We start from the raw sequence: 26,475 nt of genomic DNA on the forward strand, positions 1-26,475 counted from the left end.
AAACCAGGTAAAGACATTACAAAAAAAAAAAAATTATAGACCTATATCCCTCATGAACATTGATGCAAAAATCCTCAACAAAATTCTAGCCAATAGAATCAACAACACATCAAAAAAATAATTCACCCTGATCAAGTGGGATTTATACCAGGTATGCAAGGCTGGTTTAATATCAGAAAAACCATTAATGTAATCCATCACATAAATAAAACAAAAGACAAAAACCACATGATCTTATCAATTGATGCAGAAAAGGCATTTGACAAAGTCCAACACCCATTTATGATAAAAACTCTTACCAAAATAGGAATTGAAGGAAAATTCCTCAACATAATAAAGGGCATCTATGCAAAGCCAACAGCCAATATCACTCTAAATGGAGAGAACCTGAAAGCATTTCCCTTGAGAACGGGAACCAGACAAGGGTGCCCTTTATCACCGCTCTTATTCAACATCGTGTTGGAAGTCTTAGCCAGGGCAATTAGGCTAGACAAAGAAATAAAAGGTATCCGGATTGGCAAGGAAGAAGTAAAGTTATCACTATTTGCAGATGACATGATTATATACACAGAAAACCCTAAGGAATCCTCCAGAAAACTACTGAAACTAATAGAAGAGTTTGGCAGAGTCTCAGGTTATAAAATAAACATACAAAAATCACTTGGATTCCTCTACATCAACAAAAAGAACACCGAAGAGGAAATAACCAAATCAATACCATTCACAGTAGCCCCCAAGAAGATAAGATACTTAGGAATAAATCTTACCAAGGATGTAAAAGACCTATACAAAGAAAACTACAAAGCTCTACTACAAGAAATTCAAAAGGACATACTTAAGTGGAAAAACATACCCTGCTCATGGATAGGAAGACTTAACATAGTAAAAATGTCTATTCTACCAAAAGCCATCTATACATTTAACGCACTTCCGATCCAAATTCCAATGTCATATTTTAAGGGGCTAGAGAAACAAATCACCAATTTCATATGGAAGGGAAAGAAGCCCCGGATAAGCAAAGCACTACTGAAAAAGAAGAAGAAAGTGGGAGGCCTCACCTTACCCGACTTCAGAACCTATTATACCGCCACAGTAGTCAAAACAGCCTGGTATTGGTACAACAACAGACACACAGACCAATGGAACAGAATTGAGAACCCAGACATAGATCCATCCACGTATGAGCAGCTGATATTTGACAAAGGACCAGTGTCAATTAACTGGGGAAAAGATAGCCTTTTTAACAAATGGTGCTGGCATAACTGGATATCCATTTGCAAAAAAATGAAACAGGACCCATACCTCACACCATGCGCAAAAACTAACTCCAAGTGGATCAAAGACCTAAACATAAAGACTAAAACGATAAAGATCATGGAAGAAAAAATTGGGACAACCCTAGGAGCCCTAATACAAGGTATAAACAGAATACAAAACATTACCAAAAATGATGAAGAGAAACCCGATAACTGGGAGCTCCTAAAAATCAAACACCTGTGCTCATCTAAAGACTTCTCCAAAAGAGTAAAAAGACCACCTACAGACTGGGAAAGAATTTTCAGCTATGACATCTCCGACCAGCGCCTGATCTCTAAAATCTACATGATTCTGTCAAAACTCAACCACAAAAAGACAAACAACCCAATCAAGAAGTGGGCAAAGGATATGAACACACATTTCACTAAAGAAGATATTCAGGCAGCCAACAGATACATGAGAAAATGCTCTCGATCATTAGCCATTAGAGAAATGCAAATTAAAACTACGATGAGATTCCATCTCACACCAGCAAGGCTGGCATTAATCCAAAAAACACAAGATAATAAATGTTGGAGAGGCTGCGGAGAGATTGGAACTCTCATACACTGCTGGTGGGAATGTCAAATGGTACAACCACTTTGGAAATCTATCTGGCGTTATCTTAAACAGTTAGAAATAGAACTACCATACAACCCAAAAATCCCACTCCTAGGAATATACCCTAGAGATACAAGAGCCTTCATACAAACAGATATATGCACACCCATGTTTATTGCAGCTTTGTTTACAATAGCAAAAAGTTGGAAGCAACCAAGGTGTCCATCAACGGATGAATGGGTAAATAAATTGTGGTATATTCACACAATGGAATACTACGCATCGATAAAGAACAGTGACGAATCTCTGAAACATTTCATAACATGGAGGCACCTGGAAGGCATTATGCTGAGCGAAATGAGTCAGAGGCAAAAGGACAAATATTGTACAAGACTACTATTATAAGATCTTGAGAAATAGTAAACCTGAGAAGAACACATACTTTTGTGGTTACAAGGGGGGGAGGGAGGGAGGGTGGGAGAGGGTTTTTTATTGATTAATCAGTAGACAAGAACTGCTTTAGGTGAAGGGAAAGACAACACTCAATACATGGAAGGTCAGCTCAATTGGACTGGACCAAAAGCAAAGAAGTTTCCGGGATAAAATGAATGCTTCAGAGGTCAGCGGAGCAAGCGTGGGGGTCTGGGGAACATGGTTTGCGGGGACTTCTAAGTCAATTGGCAAAATAATTCTATTATGAAATCATTCTGCATCCCACTTTGAAATGTGGCGTCTGGGGTCTTAAATGCTAACAAGCGGCCATCTAAGATGCATCAATTGGTCTCAACCCACCTGGAGCAAAGGAAAATGAAGAACACCAAGGCCACACGACAACTAAGAGCCCAAGAGACAGAAAGGGCCCCATGAACCAGAGACCTACATCATCCTGAGACCAGAAGAACTAGTTGGTGCCCGGCCACAATCGATGACTGCCCTGACAGGGAGCACAGCAGAGGACCCCTGAGGGAGCAGGAGATCAGTGGGATACAGACCCCAAATTCTCATAAAAAGACCAAACTTAATGGTCTGACTGAGACTGGAGGAATCCCGGCGGCCATGCTCCCCAGACCTTCAGTTGACACAGGACAGGAACCATCCCCGAAGATAACTCATCAGAAATGAAAGGGACTGGTCAGCGGGTGGGAGAGAGACGCTGATGAAGAGTGAGCTAATTATATCAGGTGGACACTTGAGATTGTGTTGGCAACTCTTGTCTGGATGGAGGATGGGTTGATAGAGAGAGAGGGAAGCCGGCAAAATTGTCAAGAAAGGAGAGACTGAAAGGGCTGACTCAAGAGGGGGAGAGCAAGTGGGAGTAGGGAGTGAGATGTATGTAAACTTATATGTGACAGACTGATTGGATTTGTAAACGTTCACTTGAAGCTTAATAAAAGTTATTAAAAAAAAAAAAGAAAAAAGTTCCCTGTCATTTTATTATGTGGTTGTCATGTTGTCGACTGCCATTGAGTTAGCCCCAACTCATGGTGACCCCATTCACAACAGGATCAGTCCATTGTGATCCACAAGGTTTTCAATGGCTGATATTTCAGGAGTATATTTTCAAGCTTTGCTTCCTTGTCATGGTACTGGAGGGCCTGTAACTGCAATTTTTTCATTAAAATTACAACCAAAAAATGACCAAACCCATTGCCATCAATTCTGACTCGTAGCGACCCTATAGGACAGAGTAGAACTGCCCCACAGAGTTTCCAAGGAGCACCTGGTGGATTTGAACTGCTTACCTTTTTGTTAGCAGCCATAGCACTTAACCACTATGCCACCAGGGTTTCCTATACTGACATAAAAAAAAAAAAAAATACTGACATAGGACCCTATAAAGCACTGTGGAAGTTTCCGTCTCTATGTCTATCTATGCCTTAAATTTTCAGGTAGCCAAAAGACTGTTAGGAATGAGTTATGTATGCCCACCGGCATCGACCATTCCATGGGTGCTACATTCATCCGTGATGAAGCTGGATACCCAAGACCCTTGCACGCTGTTGGCAAAGTGAAAGCCATTATTACTATTTATAGAAAACAAATAGTGAGAAATAACTTCAGATTCTCAAAAAGAGAACGACTTACCTTTCCCCCAAATTACCCACGTCTATTCTTATATCGCTGGGCAGGCACACCATGGTTCAGGTTCACACTACCACTTCCTTGAGCTACCACCATGCTGCTGTGGTGGAGGGGTAGGCTACACCTGAGGTTTCTGCTCTGCTTCTGGGCCTCCTTGGAGGGAAAACCCCTGCACAGGATCTCCCAAGCCTCCACTGCTGGGCCTTCCAAAGCTTTGCCACCATCTCCCTTCTCGTTATCCCAGCCTGTGCTTTGTGAGAGCCCATTTGGATTCTGCTACTCTGCCCTGGGAGGGGTGGGGTGGTGTGCATTCAGGCCTCTGCCCTAGACAGACAAGTGTCACAAACCTTTTAGCTTCTCCAGCAAGTGCCCAGAGGCACCCAGCTCTACCAGCAAGCCTTCTTATTGCCCAGAGGCACTCAGCTCTCTCTCTGTGGTCCGGCAAACCCACTGCAGCTGTGTGCTGGTCTAGTGGTTCCCACTGGTTGTACTGCTGCTGCCATTTTGCACTTGGCTCTGCTACGCTTGCTGCAGTTTTTTGCATTCTAGTGCCATCTTCAGGGTTACAACTCTCTCTTCTGGGTCTAGGAGGTTCTCAGTGCAGGGACCCTAAGTCCAAAGGACACACTCCACTCCAGCCTCTTCTTGAAATGGTAGTGAGGTTCCTCTGAACTTCCATGGGATGGCAAAATCAACCAACCTCCTAGCTGGACTTCAAGGGTCTCAGTGTTATTGGGTGGATTTTCAAGCCACCATTTGCATAATAGTCAACCAATCCCTTGCAAGATTGTGGCCCAGCCAAACATTTTGTGGGAATTACAAGACCATGGCTAGAAAGGCCATATAAAAGTGATTTAATGCACCTAGCCAACTTTAATTTGACATTGTATACACAAGCCTTTGATCAAATCTCCTGGATTTTGTGAGCCCAATAGTCTCCACCCTCTCTTCATCACTTGAACTAAGAGAACTTGGACTTGGGTCGGAAAACTCCTGCTACCTGTAGTAATCTTAATTTTATTCAATTTGGTGGAGATCAAGTCCAAAAGAAGGGAGAAAAGAAAACAAACAAGCAAACAAAACATATGGAGACGTTTCCAAGTATTCTGGAAATCTGGAATTTGATCCTGTAATGAAAATGATTGAATATATGAATTCTTAGTCATAAATGAGTACAGACTGGACTTTGCACATCCCATGTCTTCCCATGGACCACTGTTCCTACTTTGTCCTCCAGAAAAAGATATATGGCCAAATAAGTTTGGTGAAGGTTGCATAGTATATTGCACATTCTCAGAGATTCAAACTTCACGTTAGTACAGTGAAGTTTTGTAGAATTTTTTTCTAATTTAACTGTTTAATCAGTTAGCTTTTTACATGGAATACATTCAAGGAATGATGAAAGAAGCACTATAGGATCAATATTTAATAAAAATATGTTTAGTCATAACAGGCTCAACATACTAAATCTTGTTTGTTTTTGACCATCAAAACCGTATTAACTGAACATATTCTTTGGGTAATTGTATGAAATGATAAATATAAATTTACCCGTCATTTATTTAAATATGTTTAAATATTTTAAGTGTTAATAAAAGATATCTGAATGTGTGAATAAAGAACAAACCAATGAATCACAACACTGTCAATACTGTACAAATTGTATAGCCATTGAGAGTTGCTACGAGAGACAAGAGAACTTGTATAATAGAAGTTTATTGACCAAAGTGCTTTCAAAACTAAATAATAAGGAGGAAAAAGTAAATTATTTAAAAAGATTGTTTGCCTCTGAGCTGCTATCCATTGCTATAAATTTCATTTAAAACAGGGCAGGCAAAGAGACAAATGTTAAAGAACCTTGGTTTCAATGCCATTTGATTTATAAATTAAGGTCTCATCCTTAATCCAATCCAATTTGTAGTATACTTACAAATCATGTCTAACTCATTTGAGATTGCAGGTGAAATGTTGAAATGTTACCAGGTAGAATAGTTCATGTGAAGAGAATACATGATGAGGCATATAGTAAGCACTGTATCACTTATTCCTGACGCTGAATCCTTCCATGGGTGCATACAAGCACAGATCATAATTTAAAAATACTTAATTTAGTGCATGTGGAATATCTGAGAGTCCTGTTGGTCCTTCCCTGGAGCATCATCTTTGTTATTTATTAGAATGAGCACAGCATTGTGCTAGGTGCTTTCATACATTGTCTATAATCCTTTAAGAGCTGTGCAATTGCTAGAGCACCACCATTTTCCCCATGAGACAAGTAAGGGGACATCAGATACCTTTACAATATTTCATAGCCAATCACCGGGAGTCAAGCTTAAATCAGTCATTCTCCATAGTCACATTTCTCCTTTCACCCCAGTCTATCTCTCTGATTTTTTAATAATAATTTGCCTAACCAAACATCAGACACCAATTTTTTGGGCATGGTTATAAATGAGCTTTCGTTGCAAATTCCTCAAGACTTTCTTAAAATAGAAGAGAGTCACAGTTCAATTTAATACAAGATACGAAACCTAGAAAAGTAATTCACTGATTTTCTCAAATTTAGTGTGTTCTGAGACATCATTTCTTCTTTATATTGTGGTGATATTTTAAACTTTTATCTCTAAGTAAAAAGGTTAAAAAGGTTCCCATGCCCTGTTCACTGAAGTAAGATGCATTGTTAGAACGGACTCAAAGATTTGAAAGGGCCGTGATCTAGGGAACTTTGGTGGGAAGGAAAAAATGTTTGCACTTACTCTATTTTTTCTCATTTACAACCCAGGTTTTCAAAGCCAGTAGTTCTTTCTTTCAGAGAACATGGATGAAAGCTAGCTACAACCACAGTAATCACGTTAACGAGTGAATGCACATTTGCACAGCATCACATGTTCCTTAGGTGCAGTCTATTAAAAACATAAATAATTAATAATATATAAATAGAAAATGAATTTGCATTGATGATAATGAGAAACTTACTCGCCCAGCAAAAATAGGCAAAACGATCCCCAACACGTTCTTTATTTCTGGGGGAAACAATTTCCTTTTCTGTCCACTGTTTGCATACCCCAACTTCTTGCATCCCCAAGGAAAATTCATTTTTTAAAGAACTATAGCTACTTTCAAATATGAAACTATGCCAAGTATTTTATGAGAAACAGCAGTAGGTGATTTGCTACACACAGTGGAAAAACAGTTAAAAGAATGATATACATTATTTATGACTTATTACACAGAATACTTTAAAAATCACAACAAAACTGCCTTAAAGGCAGGATTTATGTCTACTGTCCCAGTAACATCAATCATCTGGTAACTGACATTTAACTAACATGTGCTTAGCAAGGACCAAACTTTGTTTTTTGTTAATATCTTGCAAATTGTGTCGATGGGGCTTGTAGTTAAGCAGGCAATCAAACCATCACATACAAACCTACTTCTATTTTGCATTTTCCTTCTACTTTGGCAAGAAGCCCATGTATAAATGTTATCTCTTGTCTTCTATCCCCCGCCTCAAAGAAATGAACTTATAGAAAATGTTTCTCTTCAAAAAAACAACTTACTTTTTTGGGGGGTCGGGAGGAAAGGAGGCAGGGCGTTGAGGATCACATTTGGTAAATTACCATGAGTAATTGTAGCGTAGTGGTTAAGTGCTACGGCTGCTAACCAAAGGGTCGGCAGTTCGAATCCGCCAGGTGCTCCTTGGAAACTCAATGGGGCAGTTCTGCTCCATCCTATAGGGTCGCTATGAGTCGGAATCGACTCGAGGGCACTGGGTTGTTGGTTGTTGTAATCTTTTTTAAAAAAAACTCTTTTTCTTTACTCACCTTCAGAATTCTTTCCATTTTTTCTCCATTTATGTGAAATTTATCAACATTAACTACATCCTTGGATTTAATTAACTACATTTTAACTAACCCTAGAAATTTACATACTATGTTTCTAACTGTACATTTAAATGGCCATAGTGAAAAAAGGTATTAAAAAGGGGGGAGCTATGCTAGAGGCATGTCAATGATCCTCAGCTCTCAAAAAACAAAATATAAATCAGAGTTGTGAAGGAACATTCCAGGATGAATGTTAACAGTGTGAATATTGTGTGTGAAAGTACAAAAAATGGCTGAGATTTCAAATGCTGCGGGTGGTGGGACAAGCAGGAGATAATGCTAAGTGGCAGGCAGAGGCCAGAACACTAAATGGCTTCTATACTGTGCTAAGTAGGTAGCTGGAAGCCACTAAATAAATTAAAATATAATTAAATAACAAAAAAAAATCTATAATCTTTAATTGACTGAATTAAATTAAATTAAAATTGTTGTTGTGTGCCACTGAGTCAATCCGACTCATAGCGACCGGACGAAATAAAACTGCCCCATAGAGTTTCCAACGCTGACAGCCAAACCTTTCTCCCTTGGAGCTGCTGGTGGATTCGAACTTCCAACCTTTTGGTTAGCAGCAAAGCCCTTAACTACTGTACCACCTGGGTTTCTTAAATTAAAATTAATTTAAAAAATGTTTAAAAGACAGATGATATGGTTTAATTTACATTTTAGAAGCATAATTATTTTTTTTTTGGTGATGGTGTGGAAGAGACCCAGTTCCAGATCTGTATTCAGACTGTAAACTCTTCAAGAGGAGAAACAGTATCTGTTTTTGTATTCAACGGTTGTGGCAAAGAGTAGATGTGTAATATAATTTTGTTCAATAAATAAGTTAAGAAGTCCTATTTGGAAAATTTTGCAGTAGTGCAATCCAAGTATGAAAAGATTAGCTAAATTAGGAAGAGCAGGCAATGCAAAAAAAGAACATTCCAGATTTATTTAGGGAGAGCTACTAAAATATTGACTAAGTTGAAAAGAGGCAACAGCAACAACAAAAAATTCAGATTTCTCTGATAACAGATAAGAATGCAAAGGAGTCAGACTAAAAAAGACAACAAGTTATATGTCGAACATGTTATGTTTGAGGTGTGTTGCATATGCAGCTTTTAATAGTGAAGATGCAAGTCCGAGCTGGAGTTACTGAACAGTAGGAGTTCAATATCAGAAAGCCAGTTACCTAAGGTACTGAGAGAGTAAGATAGTTAAATGAAACTCAGAGCTTCTCTATCAAATAGATTGCTTCATCTAAATGGGAATCTACATACAAGGAGATAAATATATACATATAAGAACATTTCAAGATCTATTCTGAAGAACAATGCTGTCAGTAATAGCATAATATCCATATACATACAAGGAAGACCATTATTATGACTACTATTCGAATTTAAGCATTAAACACTAATGGCAAAGATGAAGAAATCTGAAGAGTTTTACCAACTTCTGCAGTCTGAATTTGATCAAACATGCAATCAAGATGCATCAATAATTACTGGTGATTGGAATAGGAGAGTTGGAAACAAAGAAGGGTCTGTAATTGGAACATACAGCCTTGGTGATAAAAATGATGCCAGAGAGCACATGATAGAATTTTGCAAGACCAGTGATTCATTCATTTCAAATGTCTTTTTTCAACAACATAAATGGTGATTATACATGACTATACATAGTCGATGTTCAAACATTTCAAGAGGTAGCATATGATCAGGAACCAATGGTACTGAAGGAAGAAGCCCAAGCTACTCTGAAGGCATTGGCAAAAACAAGGCTCCAGGAATTGATGGAGTATCAACTGAGATGCTTCAACAAACAGATGCAGTGCTGGAGGTACTCACTCGTCTATGTCAAGACATATGGAAGACAGCTTCCTGGCCAACTGACTGGAAGAGATCCATATTTATGCCTATTCCCAAGAAAGCTGATCCAACCAAATGTGGAAATTATAGAACAATATCATTAATATCACACGCAAGCAAAATTTTGCTGAAGATCATTCAAAAGTGGATGCAGCAGTATATCGACAGGGAACTGCCAGAAATTCAGGCTGGATTCAGAAGAGGATGTGGAACCAGGGATATCATTGCTGAAGTCAGATGGATCCTGGCTGAGAGCAGAGAATACCAGAAGGATGTTTACCTGTGTTTTACTGACTATGCAAAGGCATTCGACTGTGTGGATCATAACAAATTATGGATAACACTGTGAAGAATGGGAATTCTGGAACACTTAATTGTGCTCATGAGGAACCTTTACATAGATCAAGAGGCAGTTGTTCGCACAGAACAAGGGGATACCGATTGGTTTAAAGTCAGGAAAGGTGTGTGTCAGCGTTGTATTCTTTCACAATACCTATTCAATCTGTATGCTGAACAAATAATCCAAGAAGCTGAACTATATGAAGAACAGGGCATCAGGGTTTGAGGAAGACTCATTAATAACCTCCGTTATGCAGATGACATAACCTTGCTTGCTGAAAGTGAAGAAGACTTGAAGCACTTACTAATGAAGATCAAAGACCACAGCCTTCAGTATGGATTGCACCTCAACGTAAAGAAAACAAAAATCCTCACAACTGGACCAATGAGCAACATCATGATAAATGGAGAAAAGATTGAAATTGTCGAGGATTTCATTTTACTTGGCTCCACAATCAACAGCCATGGAAGCAGCAGTCAAGAAATCAAAAGATGCATTGCATTGGGTAAATCTGCTGCAAAGGACCTCTTTAAAGTGTTGAAGAGCAAAGATGTCACCTTTTAGACTAAGGTGAGCCTGACCCAAGCCATGGTATTTTCAATAGCATCACATGCATGTGAAAGCTGGAGAATGAATAAGGAAGACCGAAGAAGAATCGATGCCTTTGAATTGTGGTCTTGGCGAAGAATACTGAATATACCATGGACTGCCAGAAGAATGAATAAATCTGTCTTGGAAGAAGTAGAAGCAGAATGGTCCTTAGAAGCAAGAATGGCAAGACTGTGTCTGACTTACTTTGGACATGTTGTCAGGAGGGATCATTCTCTGGAGAAGGGCATCATGCTTGGCAAAGTACAGGGTCAGCTGAAAAGAGGAAGACCCTCAATGAGGTGGATTGACACAGTGGCTGCAACAATGAGCTCAAGCATAACAACAATTGTAAGGATGGCGCAGGACCAGGCAGTGTTTCGTTCTGTTGTGCGTACGGTTGCTATGAGTCGGAGCTGACTCAATGGCACCTAACAACAACAACATGTGGATCTCACTAGATGGAATACACAGGAATCAAATTGATTACATCTGTGGAAAAAGACAATAGAGAAGCTCAATATCATCAGTCAGAACAAGGCCAAGGGCTGACTGCTGAACACACAATTAATTGCTCATAGGCAATTTCAAGATGAAGCTGAGGAAAATTATAACAAGTCCATGAGATCCAAAGTACGACTTGAGTATATCCTACCTGAATTTATAGACCATCTCAAGAACAGATTCGGTGAATTGAACACTAATGACTGAAGACCAGATGAGATGTGGGATGACATCAAGGACGTCATACATAAAGAACCAAAAGATCCGTAAAAAGAGGGGAAAGAAAAAAAAGACCAAAATGGATGTCAGTAGAGACTCTGAAACTTGCTCTTGAATGTAGAGTAGCTAAAGCGAATGGAAGAAATGATGAAATAAAAAAGCTGAGAAGATTTCAAAGGTGGTTGGAGAAGACAAAGTAAAGTATTATAATGAAATGTGCAAAGAAATGTACTTAGAAAACCAGAAGGGAAGAACATGATTGGCATTTCTCAAGCTAAAATAACTGAAGGAAAAATGCAAGCCTCTAGCTGCAATGTTGAGGAATTCTATGGGCTAAATATTGAAGAATACAGGAAGCATCAAAAGAAGATGGAAGGAATACAAAGAGTCACTGTATCAAAGAATGGGTCAATATTCAACCATTTCAAGAGGTAGCTTATGGTCAAGAACTGATGGTACTGAAGGAAGAAGTCCAAGCTGTACAGAGGGCACTGGTGGAAAACAAGCCTCCAGCAATTTTAGGAATACCAATTGAGATACTTCAACAAATGGATATAATGCAAGAAGTACTCACTCAACTATGCCAAAAAAATTGGAATACAGCTACCTGGCCAACTGACTAGAAGAGATCCATATTTGTGCCAATTCCAAAGAAAGATCATCCAATAGAATATTGAAATTATCAAATAATATCATTAATATCACATGCAAGTAAAATTTTTCTGAAGATAATTAAAAAATGGTTGCAGCAGTGCATTGACAGGGAACTGCCAGAAATTCAAGGCAGATTCAGAAGAGGACATGGAACAAGGGATATCATTGCTGATGTCAGATGGATCTTGACTGAAAACAGAGAATACCATAAAGATCTTTACCTCTGTTTTATTGACTACACAGAGGCATTTGACTGTGTGGATCGTAACAAATTACAGATAACATTGCAAATGATGGGAATTCCAGAACACTTAATTGTGCTCATGGGGAACCTGTACATAGACCAAGGAGCAGTCATTGTCCCTAACATGTGAGTTCCACCCTATGAATTGGCCACTAAACAATCACAAGCAAGTAGTGAGGGGATTAAATGAATAGAAATCACAAGGGCGCAAATATGACTAAAGTTATCGATAGGGCCAAATCAAAAACCTACACTTCTAGGAAGCCTAAAGGTTCCTATGCTGTGCACAATTCATTCTCTAAAGCAATGTGCAATTGATAAAATGGTCCAAATTACAGAAAAACATTGGTGGGGGAATTACCACCGTATAGTCAAACGAGTCTATGTTCGATGTCAAACAAAGCAAAAGAACAATCCAGGGAAGCCCTTCAAGGCATCACCAGGAGCATTCCTCCACCTCTGGGTTCAATGTTGGAATGGCAGATAGATCATTCAACTTTCTCCCTCTAGGGGATATAAATTTGCCTTAGTATTAACTTGCATGTACTCTCATTGGTTTGAAGCTTATCCCCCTCGCCAAGCAACTTCTACCAATGTTGCTGCTAAGTAGACACTAGAAAATATCATACCATCATGGGATACCTACACTACCCTCCACAGTGACAGAGGAATGCATTTTACTGGACAGGTTATTAAAAAAATTTACAAAATCTTTCCAATCACTGGATTTTTACCCATTACCTGTTGCCATCGAGTTGATTCTGACTCATAGCAACCCTATAGGACAGAGTAGAACTGCTCTGCGGGGTTTCCAAGGAGTGCCTGGTGGATTCGAACTGCCGACCTTCTGGTTAGCAGCTGAACTCTTAACCACTATACCACTACGGTTTCCAATACTTCTTATCTTCCCCAGTCCTCTGGATTAGCAGAACATACCAATGGAATTATTAAACAACAATTTGTCAAATAGTAGCTGCGAGTCTAGAGCTGCCATGGCCTAAAGTACTTCCCTTCATGTTAGATCCTCTCCATTTGGAAAACATAAGCTGTCCCCTCATGAAATAGTCACTGGTTGACCTATGCTGTTAAGTCACATTACTTACACTGATCCACACATTGTAATACAAATGTCCTTAAATATTGCAAAAGATCGAGGGCCTATATTCAAGCTTATGTCTCACAGGTAGAACAATCCTTCATGGACAAACATCTTCAGGCTCCTGACTTTTCTGACCACAGCCTGAAACCTGGAAACCTAATTTACTGGATGATTTTCAACTCCAAAACCTTAGAAGCCCTCTGAAGGGACCATTTAAGGTGTTGCTGACAACCAATTCCCGGCCAAACTCAACAGCATCACCCTGTGGATACACGAGTCAACTTAAACGTGCACCTCTTGATCATTAGACAAGTACACCAGCAGATGACCTCAAACTTGACCTATGCTGAGGTCATCCAGAAGCCGATGACTGTGAAAGTAGACGGCTAACCCCAAGATCACAGAAGAAGACTTTATTCATGTTGTTCAATTTTATGGACTTTGCTTAATGGTTGTAGCTGTCCTTATACTATTAACCGTATTATATTCCTGCGGTCTTATATTCTGGTAGTTTTATTCAACATGAAAGCCCATTATTTAAGCCTTATTCTATTCCCAATTTCTTGTAATGCTTGGAGAGAAAATGCATTTGTTAAATTAGCCCATTCCATAGCTAGTGCAAGTAATTTGACGGAATGTTGGATCTGTTGTCCCCCTCCATAATCTGGGCATGAAAATTCAGCTCCATTAGCATCTTCTATATTAATTTATAGTCTTGTACCCAATGCTACTGTTAACTTCAACTTTACCTTTAAACGAGTCATACGTGTTAGACTGTGGCTTCCCCCTGGATTGTTGGCTCTACCTCAGATACCATGTTTTAATCTAATCCAAATCAGAAAGAATACAGAATTGCACTAGGGTGAAAGAAACCTTTCCTTATTATAGGTGTTAAAATGACTTTCCAGTCCAATATGCAGATTCCCCTAGATACTTAATAAATTTATCAGTACAGGCGATAAAAACCAGACTTCCCAAAGGGAAATAAAATAGATTTAAGCAACTTGTCCTCCTTCTGTATTAGACTCTGAAACTTGCTAAGGATGAGATGACTGTCATTTATAATAATTATTTAACATAAAGTTGGCTTGAGCAAGTCAATCAAACCATTCCCTTCCTATGCAATTATAACAGAAGTAACATGAACTATGCTCCTTATGGGTATGTATTTTGTGTGGAGGATCAAACTATGTGACAATAAAGGAACCAAACCCAAGTGACCAACCCCATACCTGGGCATTAAAAAACCCAGCTTAAATAGCTGAAATATGATGGGTCATTGCACCCTAGGTCTTTTAGGAGTTCCTTTAGTTGTTCATTCCTATAATGAAGATATACACTGGACTAATGATTGAAAGAGCCTCATTAAGGATAAGAGAGACTTTATGCCACAACATAATTCAATAGCCAAAATACCTGGGGTGGGATGGCATTCCTTAGAGCACTTCTACCCAGTGATGGTATTCCTCACCATCCTTAGATGCAAGAATGGTGAGACTTTGTCTCACATACTTTAGACATGTATCAGGACGAACTAGTCCCTTGAGAAGGACATCATGCTTGCTAAAGTAGAGGGTCAACGAAAGACAGGAAGACCCTCAAAGTGATGGATTGACACAGTTGCTGCAACAAGGGACTCAATCATAGCAACAATTGTGAGGATCGCTCAGGACCAGGCAATGTTTCATTCTATTTTACATAGGGTCTCTATGAGTCAAAACTGATTCAACAACATGGTATCCCTCAGCTTAAAAAATCTGCTAAATTGGCTCAAATTTCTGATGATATTGCAGATGGAATGTTGGCTCAACAGAAATCTTTAGAATCTTTTGTTATGGGTATATTAGATAATGAGATAGCTCTTGATTTCCTTATAGCCCAGCAAGGAGGAGTTTGTGCCATTGCTAATACCTCCAGCTGCACCTGGACAAATATCACAGGAAAAGTACAAGATATTAGAAAAATTCAGCAGAAAGTTATTTGGCTACATTCAATACCACCTATGCCTGACTCTTCCCCTTTTTTGATACATTTAGTTGGCTACCCAGTGATTTTGGTTCCCAGTTGTGCTCTACACTACCAACCAGGTTAATCATTTTGATTGCTATGATAATTATTGTAGATCTTATTAATGTTGTATGAAATGCCTGTGCATTGCTTGTAATCAAAGTATGGTTCCCTTTGCTATGCAATGGGTTATGTACCTTGAAGAAACTAAGTTCTTAGAAGAGAATGACCTCACATCTTATGTTAGTCTTTTTGGATAAGTTGTTCCTTCAAATGTGGCCTTGCTCCACACATACTCCAACTGGCGGATCATAGAAGCAAAGTGTCTAAGCTATGGAATAGTGAAAAGGTTGATGAAAAATCCAACTTATACAAAGATTAATCCAACAAGAATTCCACACAGAAGAAAACATTCTTACAATGGTGATCAAGAAATCTCTACAGAGATTCATGATCAAAAGAGGGATGTGTGGAAGAGCACTCTAAAACTGAGGTGCTTGACATAACTAAAATGGCTGACACAGGTATGAATTGGACTTCATTTTGTCCTAAGTCCTGCTTTTACTATTTAGAGTACATAATCCATGACCATACTCTTGAACAAGATAACATGTTTCACAAAGTTCTGAGGTGGCCCACCCAGAATGTTGCAGGAAATAGAAGGAACCAGCTCCAGACCACAGCCAATAGAAATTCTTGATAAATGAGTCTTATGAGAATATGTTGAATGTCAACCAATCAAATGTACCCTTGTATGCTTCCCAATCCTCTAAAAGTACTGCAAATTTGAGTATAAAAGATTCGTGCTTATGCTACGTCTTTGGAATGCCATTTTGAACTTTCATTTTGATGCTTCTCATTTTCCAAATATTTGAATATGAATGAAACTCTTATATTACAGGATCTGTGTTTCATTTTTAACGCTTCAAATTCCTCCATCTTATAATTCCAACTCCCCGCACATCTGTCAGTTTGTCATACCGTGGGGGCCCATGTGTTGCTTTGTCTCACACACTTTGAACACGTTATCAGGAGGGTTCAGTCCCTGGAGAAGGACATCATGCTTGGTAAAGCAGAGGGTCAGCAAAAAAGAGGAAGACCCTCAACCAGATGGACTGACACAGTAGCTGCAACAATGGGCTCAACCATGACAACTATTGTGAGGATGACACAGGACCAGGCAGTGTTTCGTTTTGTGGTGCATAGGGTCACTATGAGTTGCAACCAACTCAACGGCACCTAACAACAACAATAATTCCAACATATTAGCTATAAAAACGAAAAGAGACATGGTTTTCCTGCTGTGATCTTGTAGATGCTGAGGCAGAAAAAAATATAAAAAATAACTTTTAGAAAATCTGTTTTGTCAGAAGAAAATTATCCCTTAGTTAAGTTTTCCATAACCATTAAGACAAATAATATATCCAATTATTTTAATATTATTATAGTATTTCGTTGCAATTTATTTGTCTTATAAAATTTAAGCTTTTGTTTTCTTTAAATCAATTAAAGCATTTGTATTCTGTTAATGAATATGAGGACTTTAAATACAACACACGAAAGCCAATTAAAATTCTGAAAGGAGTTGTTAGAAGATATTTTAATCAGTCTTAAATTGAATGTCTGCAGCATGTGTATTATAGCGGAGCTGAACCCATTACCTTTGTTGCAGCATCAAAGCAGATAAATCCTGTGCTGAAGTCAATAGTGAGTCCCATCAGATGACTTTCTAGCACACATGCATATGTCTTGCACTGGACAAAACAGAAAACACTGTTAGTTTAAGTGAGATTGAACTGCTATCAATAAGAATAGCCAACGTTTATGAAGAACTGTGTGACAGTACCTGTAATAAGCAGTGCATGCAATATATAACTCAATACCGACATTTGCATGGTGTTATATAAAGAAAACAGTGTTATTATCATTGTATTGGTAATAAAACAGATGCTTAGAGGGATTTTTGATACTTCCAAGTGGCGTGTGGGGCCCCGTTTCCACCCTGTTCCACTTGAACCATGACTTTCCATTGTACTGCTGTATCCCTTTGGTATATTTGTAATCAACTGCTATAAAAAATATTAGGTGGAGGCAAGAGTATGTTCAGTTGTTATATCCTGTAGTTAAATATCAGCACATGAAACCAGAGGAGGATTATTAAAGATCTAATTCAAATTCCTGGCATGTAATATTAAAACACATATTTTATTACCGAACAGTTTCACGGATATTATTAAAAGAAAACTCTCAGGCACACAAACATAGGATCAGTAATCAAGAAAAAGAATACAACAGATGTCTTGACCTTTAGAGTTTCCATATTTTTTTCCATGTGGTGCAAACTAGTTCTCAAAGACATTTACCACTTGCCTCTTTATTTGCGTAAACCTATCTCCTTAAAAATAAAAAATGCAATGCATTTTTAAAAAACGAAACCAGGTTATGCTATAATTTTACTTATATAAATATTTTGAAAAGAATAATATATATGAAAACTTAAATAAAAAATTACAGGATGTTATTTACACACACTAGAACCATGGGACTTACATACAACACGATGTGCTATTGTTTCCGTAGGGCAATTTTATTTGCATTTAATTGCAAACCAGAGAGGGATATTCAAATGATGAAAACTATTTATAATTTGCTTACGATGTGTGTGTATGTGTGTGTTGTGTCAGTGTGTGTGAAAGAGCACCACTATCCATCTCAGATTTTCAACCCCAATTCTTACATGGTATTTATTTTTACAATACTGTATATAAATTAATTTGTATGTATCACATTCTGACTATGATCAATACTAAATACATCAAAGTTGCTTTCACCAAAAACTATATTCATGTGTTCAGCTTAATTTGCAAAGGAAAAATTATAGCCCTGCAAAATTATCCATTGGGACTTAAATTTTGCAAAAAGCAGGTAAGAAAATACATCTCGTGGGCCTCAAAAGTTTATTTCAGATATAATTACATTAACTTAATAACAAACATCTTACATGCTTGCATTCATATATTACTTCCTTATTAAAACTACCATCAACATAAAGGAATGGTCAAACTTATATAATTTCTGTCCACTTTTGAATTGGAAACCCCGGTGGCCTAGTGGTTAAGTGCTATGGCTGCTAATCAAGAAGTCGGCAGTTCAAATCCGCCAGGCACTCCTTGGAAATTCTATGGGGCAGTTCTACTCTGTCCTATAGTGTTGCTACGAGTTGGAATCGACTCGATGGCAGTGGGTTTGGTTTAATTTTTTGGTATAGATTGAATTGTTTGCTATTTTCAAATATACTATAGATCAGAAAACAGTATAAAAATAAGAATTAGGAACTAGAAAGTGTTAGTGTGCCGTCCCATTAACAAAAATTAGTTTCATAATTAAAGTAACTTTATATGTTAATTTATTAATTGTACTTGCTAATTCTTTCTTTTTTCTGCCTATTTCACATTACCACACATATTCCTTCTTTATTATATTTCCTTACTAGATGATACCAGAAAGCTATTTCCCTCTGTTTTATTGCTTATGCAAAGGCAGTTGACTGTGTGAATCATAACAGATTATGGATAACATCGCGAATAAGGGAATTTCAGAAAACTTAACTGTGCTCATGAGAAACCTGTACATAGACCAAGAGGCATTTATTGGAACAGAACAAGGGGATACTGTGTGGTTTAAAATCAGAGTTGTATCCTTTCACTATATTTATTCAATCTATATGCTGTGCAAATAATTCAAGAAGCTGGATTATATGAAGAAGAATATGGCATCAGGATTGGAGGAAGGCTCATTAAAAACCTGTGATATGCAGATGACACAACCTTGCTTGCTGAAAGCCAAGAGGACTTGAAGCACTTACTAATGTAGATCAAAGACTACAAACTTCAGTATGGATTACTCCTCACCATAAGGAAAACAAGAATCCTCACAACTGGACCAATAATCAACATCATAATAAATGGAGAAAAGACTGAAGTTGTCAAGGATTTCATTTTACTTGGATCCACAATCAGTATCCATGGAAGTAGCAGTTGAGAAATCAAATGATGTATTGCATTGGGCAAATCTTCAGCAAAATACCTCTTTAAAGCATTGAAAAGCAAAGATATCACTTTGAGGAGTAAACTGACTCAAGCTATGGTATTTTCAATTGCCCCATATGCCTGAGAAAGTTGGACAATGAATAAGGAAGACTGAAGAAGAATTGATGCCTTTAAATTATGATGTTGGTGAAGAATATTGACTATACCATGGACTTCCAAAAGAACAAACAATTCTGTCTTGGAAGAAGTACAACCAGCATGTTCCTTAGAAGAGAGGATGGTGGCACTTCATCTCACTTTCTTTGGACATGTTATCAGCAGGGACCAATCCCTGGAGAAGGACATTATGCTTAGCAAAGTGGAGGGTCAGCAAAAGAGAGGAATACCCTCAACAAAATGGATTGACACAGGAGCAGCAGGAATGGGCTCAAGGATAGTAACGATTGTGAGGATGGTACAGGACCAGGCAGTGTTTCATTCTGTTGTACATTGGATCTCTATGAGTTAGAAGCAGCTCAATGACACTTAACAACAACAACCAACTTTCATGGCAATGAAAATATTGAGATAAAAGAAAAACACATAAGATTTTTCATGTAAATAAATTCACATCTTGTATTTGAAAAATAACACTACCAAAGTGCTCAGCCATTTATTACTAATTTCTGATACAGTGAAGAAAGATATATTAAAAATCTAAAAAACAATCAACAGCCAAAAAGGGATTATATGTTTTGATATGCTATCACCACATGCCATCTTAAACCCAACTTGTTCACAGATAAAGTCCATTGTATTGCATTGCGTAGGACCTTCACTTAGAGAATATGAAGCCCAGATTCTAAGGACAGTATTAAAATACAGAGAAATAGTATAATCTTATTTCTAATTCATTTCTAAACTTTAGGAGATTGATGAAATGAAATCTTAAATTGGGATCAACATGTAAAAATTACCACGGAGTTGTTTCTAGGTGAAGTGGAATATTCCAGTGAACATGATAATTAGGAAAACTTGTATCTAGTAATATAAATAATAAAAACTGAACTTATTCAATTAAATTATATTTTAATGTTTGAAAATGGTCTTAGATGTTGACGCTTAGAATAAAATAATATTTAACATGTTTTCCATCTTTCCACTTTTTGATACTGAAGTATCTATTTTACTGAATTGAGATTTTACACAACTAAGGTATTGAAATTGTATTTCTCTGCTATGTGAACATGTCTAGGCATACAAAGATCTTGTCAGAGCTAACAGAAATGGCCAGTTGAGCAATGATGCAGTTGACATTCAAGTCACTGTGTCCTCCTCCCCTCACTGTCATGTCATAGTGGTGTCCCTTCACATGGGGATTGGGGAGGTTTGTTATAAGAAAATAAAGATATTAACGTACCTTACAAAATATGTTTCACATGTTTACAAACATATGTATCCAAATCTGTTATAGGCAAGCATTCTGGGATATCCAATGTTATAATATCATCGTAGATCTGTTCTCAAAATCAAGAGTTCTTGTGTCTGTTCATGTCTTGGCTCTATGAATCCAAGGCATGAGGCAAGGGAGTCATTTCCATTCAATGTGGCCAGAGGGTAAAGGTCTGAACCTGTGTTTGAAGGACCTGTTTCAGGCCATGATCCTGCAAACTGTAGAGGCTGAGGGATATATGAAGTGCAATCTAGACATGAGTTCATACTTAATATATTTCAACAAGTATTTATTAAATATCTATTATGTGCAAAATACACAGTAATTCCTGTGGACTCATCCACAAGGGAGATTCACATGAATAAGAATGAATAAAATAATCTCTAACAACCTATAATTTAGTGTGGGAAATGACATGCCCATAAGCCACTCCAATACAAAGAGAAATGCGAATCCAAAAAAACAAAACAAACCCACTGCCTTTGAGTTAGTTTTGACTCAGTGAGCCTAGAGGACAGAGTAGAACTGCCCCATAGGGTTTTCAAGGAGTACCTGGTGGATTTGAACTGCCAACCTTTTTGGTTAATAGCCATAGCTCTTAACCACTATGTCACCAGGGTTTCCGAAGTGTGAATAGACCTGAGAAAATAGACAAAGAAAAGCGATGCTGGTTTTCAAAAAGTGGCAAGAGGAAAGAGTTTGCACAAGGTTGTTGTGAAAGAATTCATGGTATGCAGTGGGCAGGGCAGATTGGAAATCAGAAAAATTTTCCCAGATAATATGACCTTTGACAAAGCTTCAAATACTGTGCATGGTCTTGAAGGATGAGGATGAAGAGAAGGCTTCTGGTAGAAAGAGCAGAGTAAGAAAAAGGAGGCATTTGGGCAGGAATCAGGGGATCATGGTGAGAGAACAGGAAATGGCCTGGTAAACAATGAGTTTAAAACAGAGCTTTTCCTACATCAGATTCAAATTAGAGCATTTTATAATTAAAATTAGAAATATACTTTTGGTGAGTAGTAGGAAATAGCCTGGAAAGATCAAATTGTGAAGATATTGAAATTGAATTCAGAGTTGTGTTACTATTCATTTAATAACAATAGCTAATTATCAAATGTTTCTCAGAAGGAGCTCAAGACTAAGATAACTAATTTTACATTGATTTGAATTCATATTAAAACTCTAGGGGAGTGGTCATTGACCTCTGGGGGCCACAGATCCTAGAACTGCACAGACCCTCACCTGTATTCGCTCCACTTCGAGGAATGTTGCTGTCTGGAAGGCTCGCTCCCACTGTGTGAGGTCACATTCAAGCTCCACGGAAAAGTAGAGGTCCTCCCCACACTCAGACTGCACGGTGAAGCAGTGTTTCCGCTGGTCCAGCAGGTCACTGTCCTGAGGAAAGCCTGGGGTTACACAGTCTGGTATACAGCAACTCATACCAGTAGCTCAGCAAGCCGTCAGTCCACATGGGCTGATTCGCAAGAGAGATTCACATTCATAGAGATGAGACTGTGACATCACTAACCCTTGTTACAAATGGCTAAGGCAACTCAAATCGAAGCCTCAAAGTCCAGAGCTAACACATTTCTCCTCTGCTTTCACATCAAAATACATCAATAGTATTAATGTTAGAGCATTTAGCTTCAGCTCTTACTAGCAATGTTGCTACCAAATCATTTAACAAGGAACACTAAGCTTTTTAATTTATATGATGGGCTGACACAAAATCTCCTCTTCCTTAAACAGTTGTCATGATGATAAAATTAAATTGTGCATGTGAATGTATTTGCAAATTTTAAGGAGTTTGTTTGTTTTATTCAGCGGTTTTGCAAACCCTGAAAGGATCATCAAAATAATCTTCTACGTTAGAAATGAAAAAAAAAAGACTCCTTACGTGTGTACAGTAATTTTGTTACTTTTCAAAATACACATTTACCTTACCTATGTAACTTTTTTTTTTATGTAACTTTAGTTCTTTGAGTCAAAAAAGCTCTGACATTGACAATTTCTTAGTCTTACCAGAAGTTTTCAACTAAAGTGCTCACACATCTACATGTGCACCAATTTCAGAGATGTTAAGATGTGAAAAATATATATATAGCTAAGAATTAATTAAATAAGGTAATCCCATGCGGTATGTCAGATATAGCCTTTGGACAATATATGCAATATAGTTAAAATCGTCAAAAGGATAATCACTGCTGTCTTCAATCATTTCCTTATAAAAAGGCATATAAATGCTGATAAATGATTCATTAAACACCCAGAATGTCAGAAGTAATTCCTCATTTTGGCAAGTGCTTTGGAAATGATAATTATTTCATGAATACAGCCAATTTTCCTTATTCTGCAGTTGGATACTTAAAAGGCAGTTACTCCCAGTATTGTGGAACACAGTTCTGTGGCTTGCTGCCAGGAGAAGTTCACAAAGCCAGAAGGAGGACTCATTCTCCTTGTACTCACTGATGTCCCTATTCTATCTTATGGGGGAAAAAAAGAGAAAACATAACATTTATGTGAATACAGACCAGTGATAAGCAGATTGTAATGTATTTTTTAGTAATTTGGAGCTTGTAATATCTAGATGCAATATCTAGATATTGAGATAGATTGACACAGTGGGTGTACCAATGGGTCCAAACAGCAACAATCGTCAGGATGGCACAGGACTGTGCAGTGTTTAGTTCTGCTGTAGACGGTCGCCATGAGTTGGCACCGACTCATGGCACCTAACAACGACATAATATCTAGGAAGGGTGATATAGACAGGTATTTAACAATAATCATACAAGTAAACATGCCACTACAAGATATTACAAATGTCATTCAGGAAAGTGCTATTATATCAAAATAGGTTGGGAAGCAAGGGAAACGTCCTTTTAGAAAGTGCATTTCAAACAGTTAGCCAAAAGGTGAATAGAACATGAAAGTTAACACTGGAGGGAAGACTAGTTCCATCCAGAGAGAGAGAAAAAAACTAACAAGAGTGTGTGGTGTGTGCACTCAGAAATCAAAAGAAAAGGCAGACAAGTGTTTTAAGCAGTAAGGGTTAACAGTCAGGTTAAAGTTTTGGATTTTAACATAAGTGTAAAGAGAAGCAACATATCAAACATTTTAGTAAATATTTAATCTATTTATATTGAAGATATTTCAACTTCTATATCATCCTTTTAAATTGATACCATCGGCACAAAAATTTACAAATAAGACACTGAAGAATTTCCAGAAACTTTGCCAATTTTTTTGTTTATTAAATTGGTCTTAATTTTCCTAATAATATAAAGAGTTAATCAATCTCATTACTAGTCCAAACATTTCAATATTTTTCCTCCTCATGAATTACATGTTTAAATGGAATTTTTAAAAGACCTTCACTTAATATTTTCAGTTCTCTTGGCAAAATTTTACTCTGTTGCTCTTTTAAAACTCTATTGACTTTCTTCTATTACATTACCTAAGCTTTGAGGAGGGTTTTTTAATCAACTCTACAAATATAATTTCAAGATCTATGAATACTTATTTTTGTTATTCAGATGGCATTTCTCGGGTACATGCTGCCTCATACAACAAACTGCTATGGTCATCTGGGCCTAGGTATCTCATAGCTTAGTGAGGGAGGCAGATAGGTAGAAATAATAAAGTCTTTATGATAGAGCTATTGAGTTCGCCCTAAGGAAACAGAATAAGGAGCAATAAATCATTCTGAGAGCAAGCAGGAAGGAGCAAGTTTTATTCTACAAAGGAATGGCAGCACCTTGAAGGACACAAAATCCCAGATAAGATTAATCAGTCTCAAATGGCTAATTAATGTTTAGGGAGATGAGCCAGGAATGATACCTGACTCCAAGCCTGGAAGAGCCAGGATATCCTGGTCAGAACCCCACACAAATGTGCCTGCCACTCTAATCGCAGGAGGATGTGAGTCAGAGAGAGGCAGGATCAACTCTGCTGTAGAGAGAAAAGCAGGAGCGGAGAGAAGAATCTGCCGACAAAGCTGCATGCATTATCCATTTTCAGAAGCTTATGAAAAGTGACTACATTCCAAACATTGTAGCATAGTTTCTGGCATAGTTGTTGTTGTTATGTTGTTAGGTGCCACTGGGTCAGTTTTGAGTCATAGCAACCCTATGCACAACAGAACGAAACACTGCCTGGTCCTGTGCCATTCTCACAATTGTTGCTATGCTTCAGCCCATCGTTGCAGACGCTGTATTGATCCATCTTGTTCAGGGTCTTCCTTTTTTTCTCTGAGCCTCTCTATTTTATGAAGCAAGACGTCCTTCACCAGGGATTGATCCCTCCTGATAACATGTCCAAAGTAAGTGAGACGTAATCTCGCCATCCTTGCTTCTAAGGAGCAGTCTGCTCATTCTTTTGGCAGTCCACGGTATGTATATTCAATATTCCTCGACAACCCCACAATTCAAGGGTGTCAATTCTTCTTCAGTGTTCCTTATTCATTGTCCAGCTTTCAAACGCATATGAGGCCATTGAAAACACCATGGCTTGGGTCAGGTGCACCTTAGTCCTCAGGGTGACATCTTTGCTTTTCAACACTTTAAAGTGGTCTTTTGCAGACAATTTGCCCAATGCTATGCTTTTTTTAACGCGTCTTTTGACTTCTTGACTGCTGCATCCATGGGTGTTGATTGTGGATTCAAGTAAAATGAAATCCTTGACAACTTCAATCTTTTCTTCGTTTATCGTGATGTTACTTACTGGTCCAGTTGTGAGGATTTTTGTTTTCTTTTTATTGAGGTGTAATTCATACTGAAGCCTGCGGTCTTTGATCTTCATCAGTAAGTTCTTCAAATCCTCCTCACTTTCAGCAAGCAAGGTTGTGTCATCCTTGGTTCCTCCAATCCAGATGCCCCATTCGTCTTCATATAGTCTAGCTTCTTGTATTATTTGCTCAGCATACAGATTGAATAGTTACGGAGAAAGGATACAACCCTGATGCACACCTTTCCTGACTTTAAACCATGCAGTATCTCCTTGTTTTGTTCGAACAACTGCCTCTTGATCCACATATATATTCCTCATGAGCACAAGTAAGTGTTCCAGAATTCCAGTTCTCAGCAATGTTATCCATGTTTGTTATGATCCACACAGTTGAAGGCCTTAGCATAGTCAATAAAACACAGGTAAACATCTTTCTGATATCCTCTGCTTTCAGCCAGGATCCATCTGACATCAGCAATGATAGCCCTGGTTCCACGTCCTCTTCTGAATCTGGCTTGAATTTCTGGTAGTTCCCTGCTGATACCCTGCTGCAGCTGCCTTTGAATGATCTTCAGCAAAATTTTGCTTACATCTGATATTAATGATATTGTTTGATAATTTCCACATTGGATTGAATCACCTTTCTTGGGAAGAGACGTAAATATGCATCTCTTCCAGTTACTTGGCCAGGTAGCTGTCTTTCAAATTTCTTGGCATGGATGAGTGAGCACTTTCAGCACTGCATCTGTTGAAACATCTCAATTGGTATTCCATTTTTAAAAGCTTACTTCCACGGCTGCTGTGTGGAGAATGGAGTGATAGGGGCAAAAGAGACAAGGTGGTCCACTGAATAGTAGAGTGCTACAAAAATCCAGGTAGGAAGTGGTAGAGCCTGAACCAGAGCAGTTGTTATGAGGATCAGAGGGATAGATTCAAGAGAT

The 26,475-nt window shown here is 38.0% G+C and overlaps 1 protein-coding gene across 2 annotated transcripts in view; it reads right to left on the bottom strand.

The window, feature by feature from the left end:
• SNTG1 (syntrophin gamma 1) overlaps positions 1-26,475 on the bottom strand; it is a 564,878-nt gene that overhangs the window by 87,716 nt on the left and 450,687 nt on the right. For both annotated transcript variants that reach the window (XM_023540209.1, XM_003421078.3), the window contains exons 14-15: positions 22,052-22,204; positions 16,990-17,082 (exon numbers count right to left, since the gene is read on the bottom strand). In XM_023540209.1, coding sequence (XP_023395977.1) covers positions 16,990-17,082; positions 22,052-22,204 — 246 coding nt within the window. The remainder of the gene's footprint in view (positions 1-16,989; positions 17,083-22,051; positions 22,205-26,475) is intronic.

This window comes from Loxodonta africana, chromosome 14, assembly GCF_030014295.1.
Source record: "Loxodonta africana isolate mLoxAfr1 chromosome 14, mLoxAfr1.hap2, whole genome shotgun sequence".
Lineage (NCBI taxonomy): Eukaryota > Metazoa > Chordata > Mammalia > Proboscidea > Elephantidae > Loxodonta > Loxodonta africana.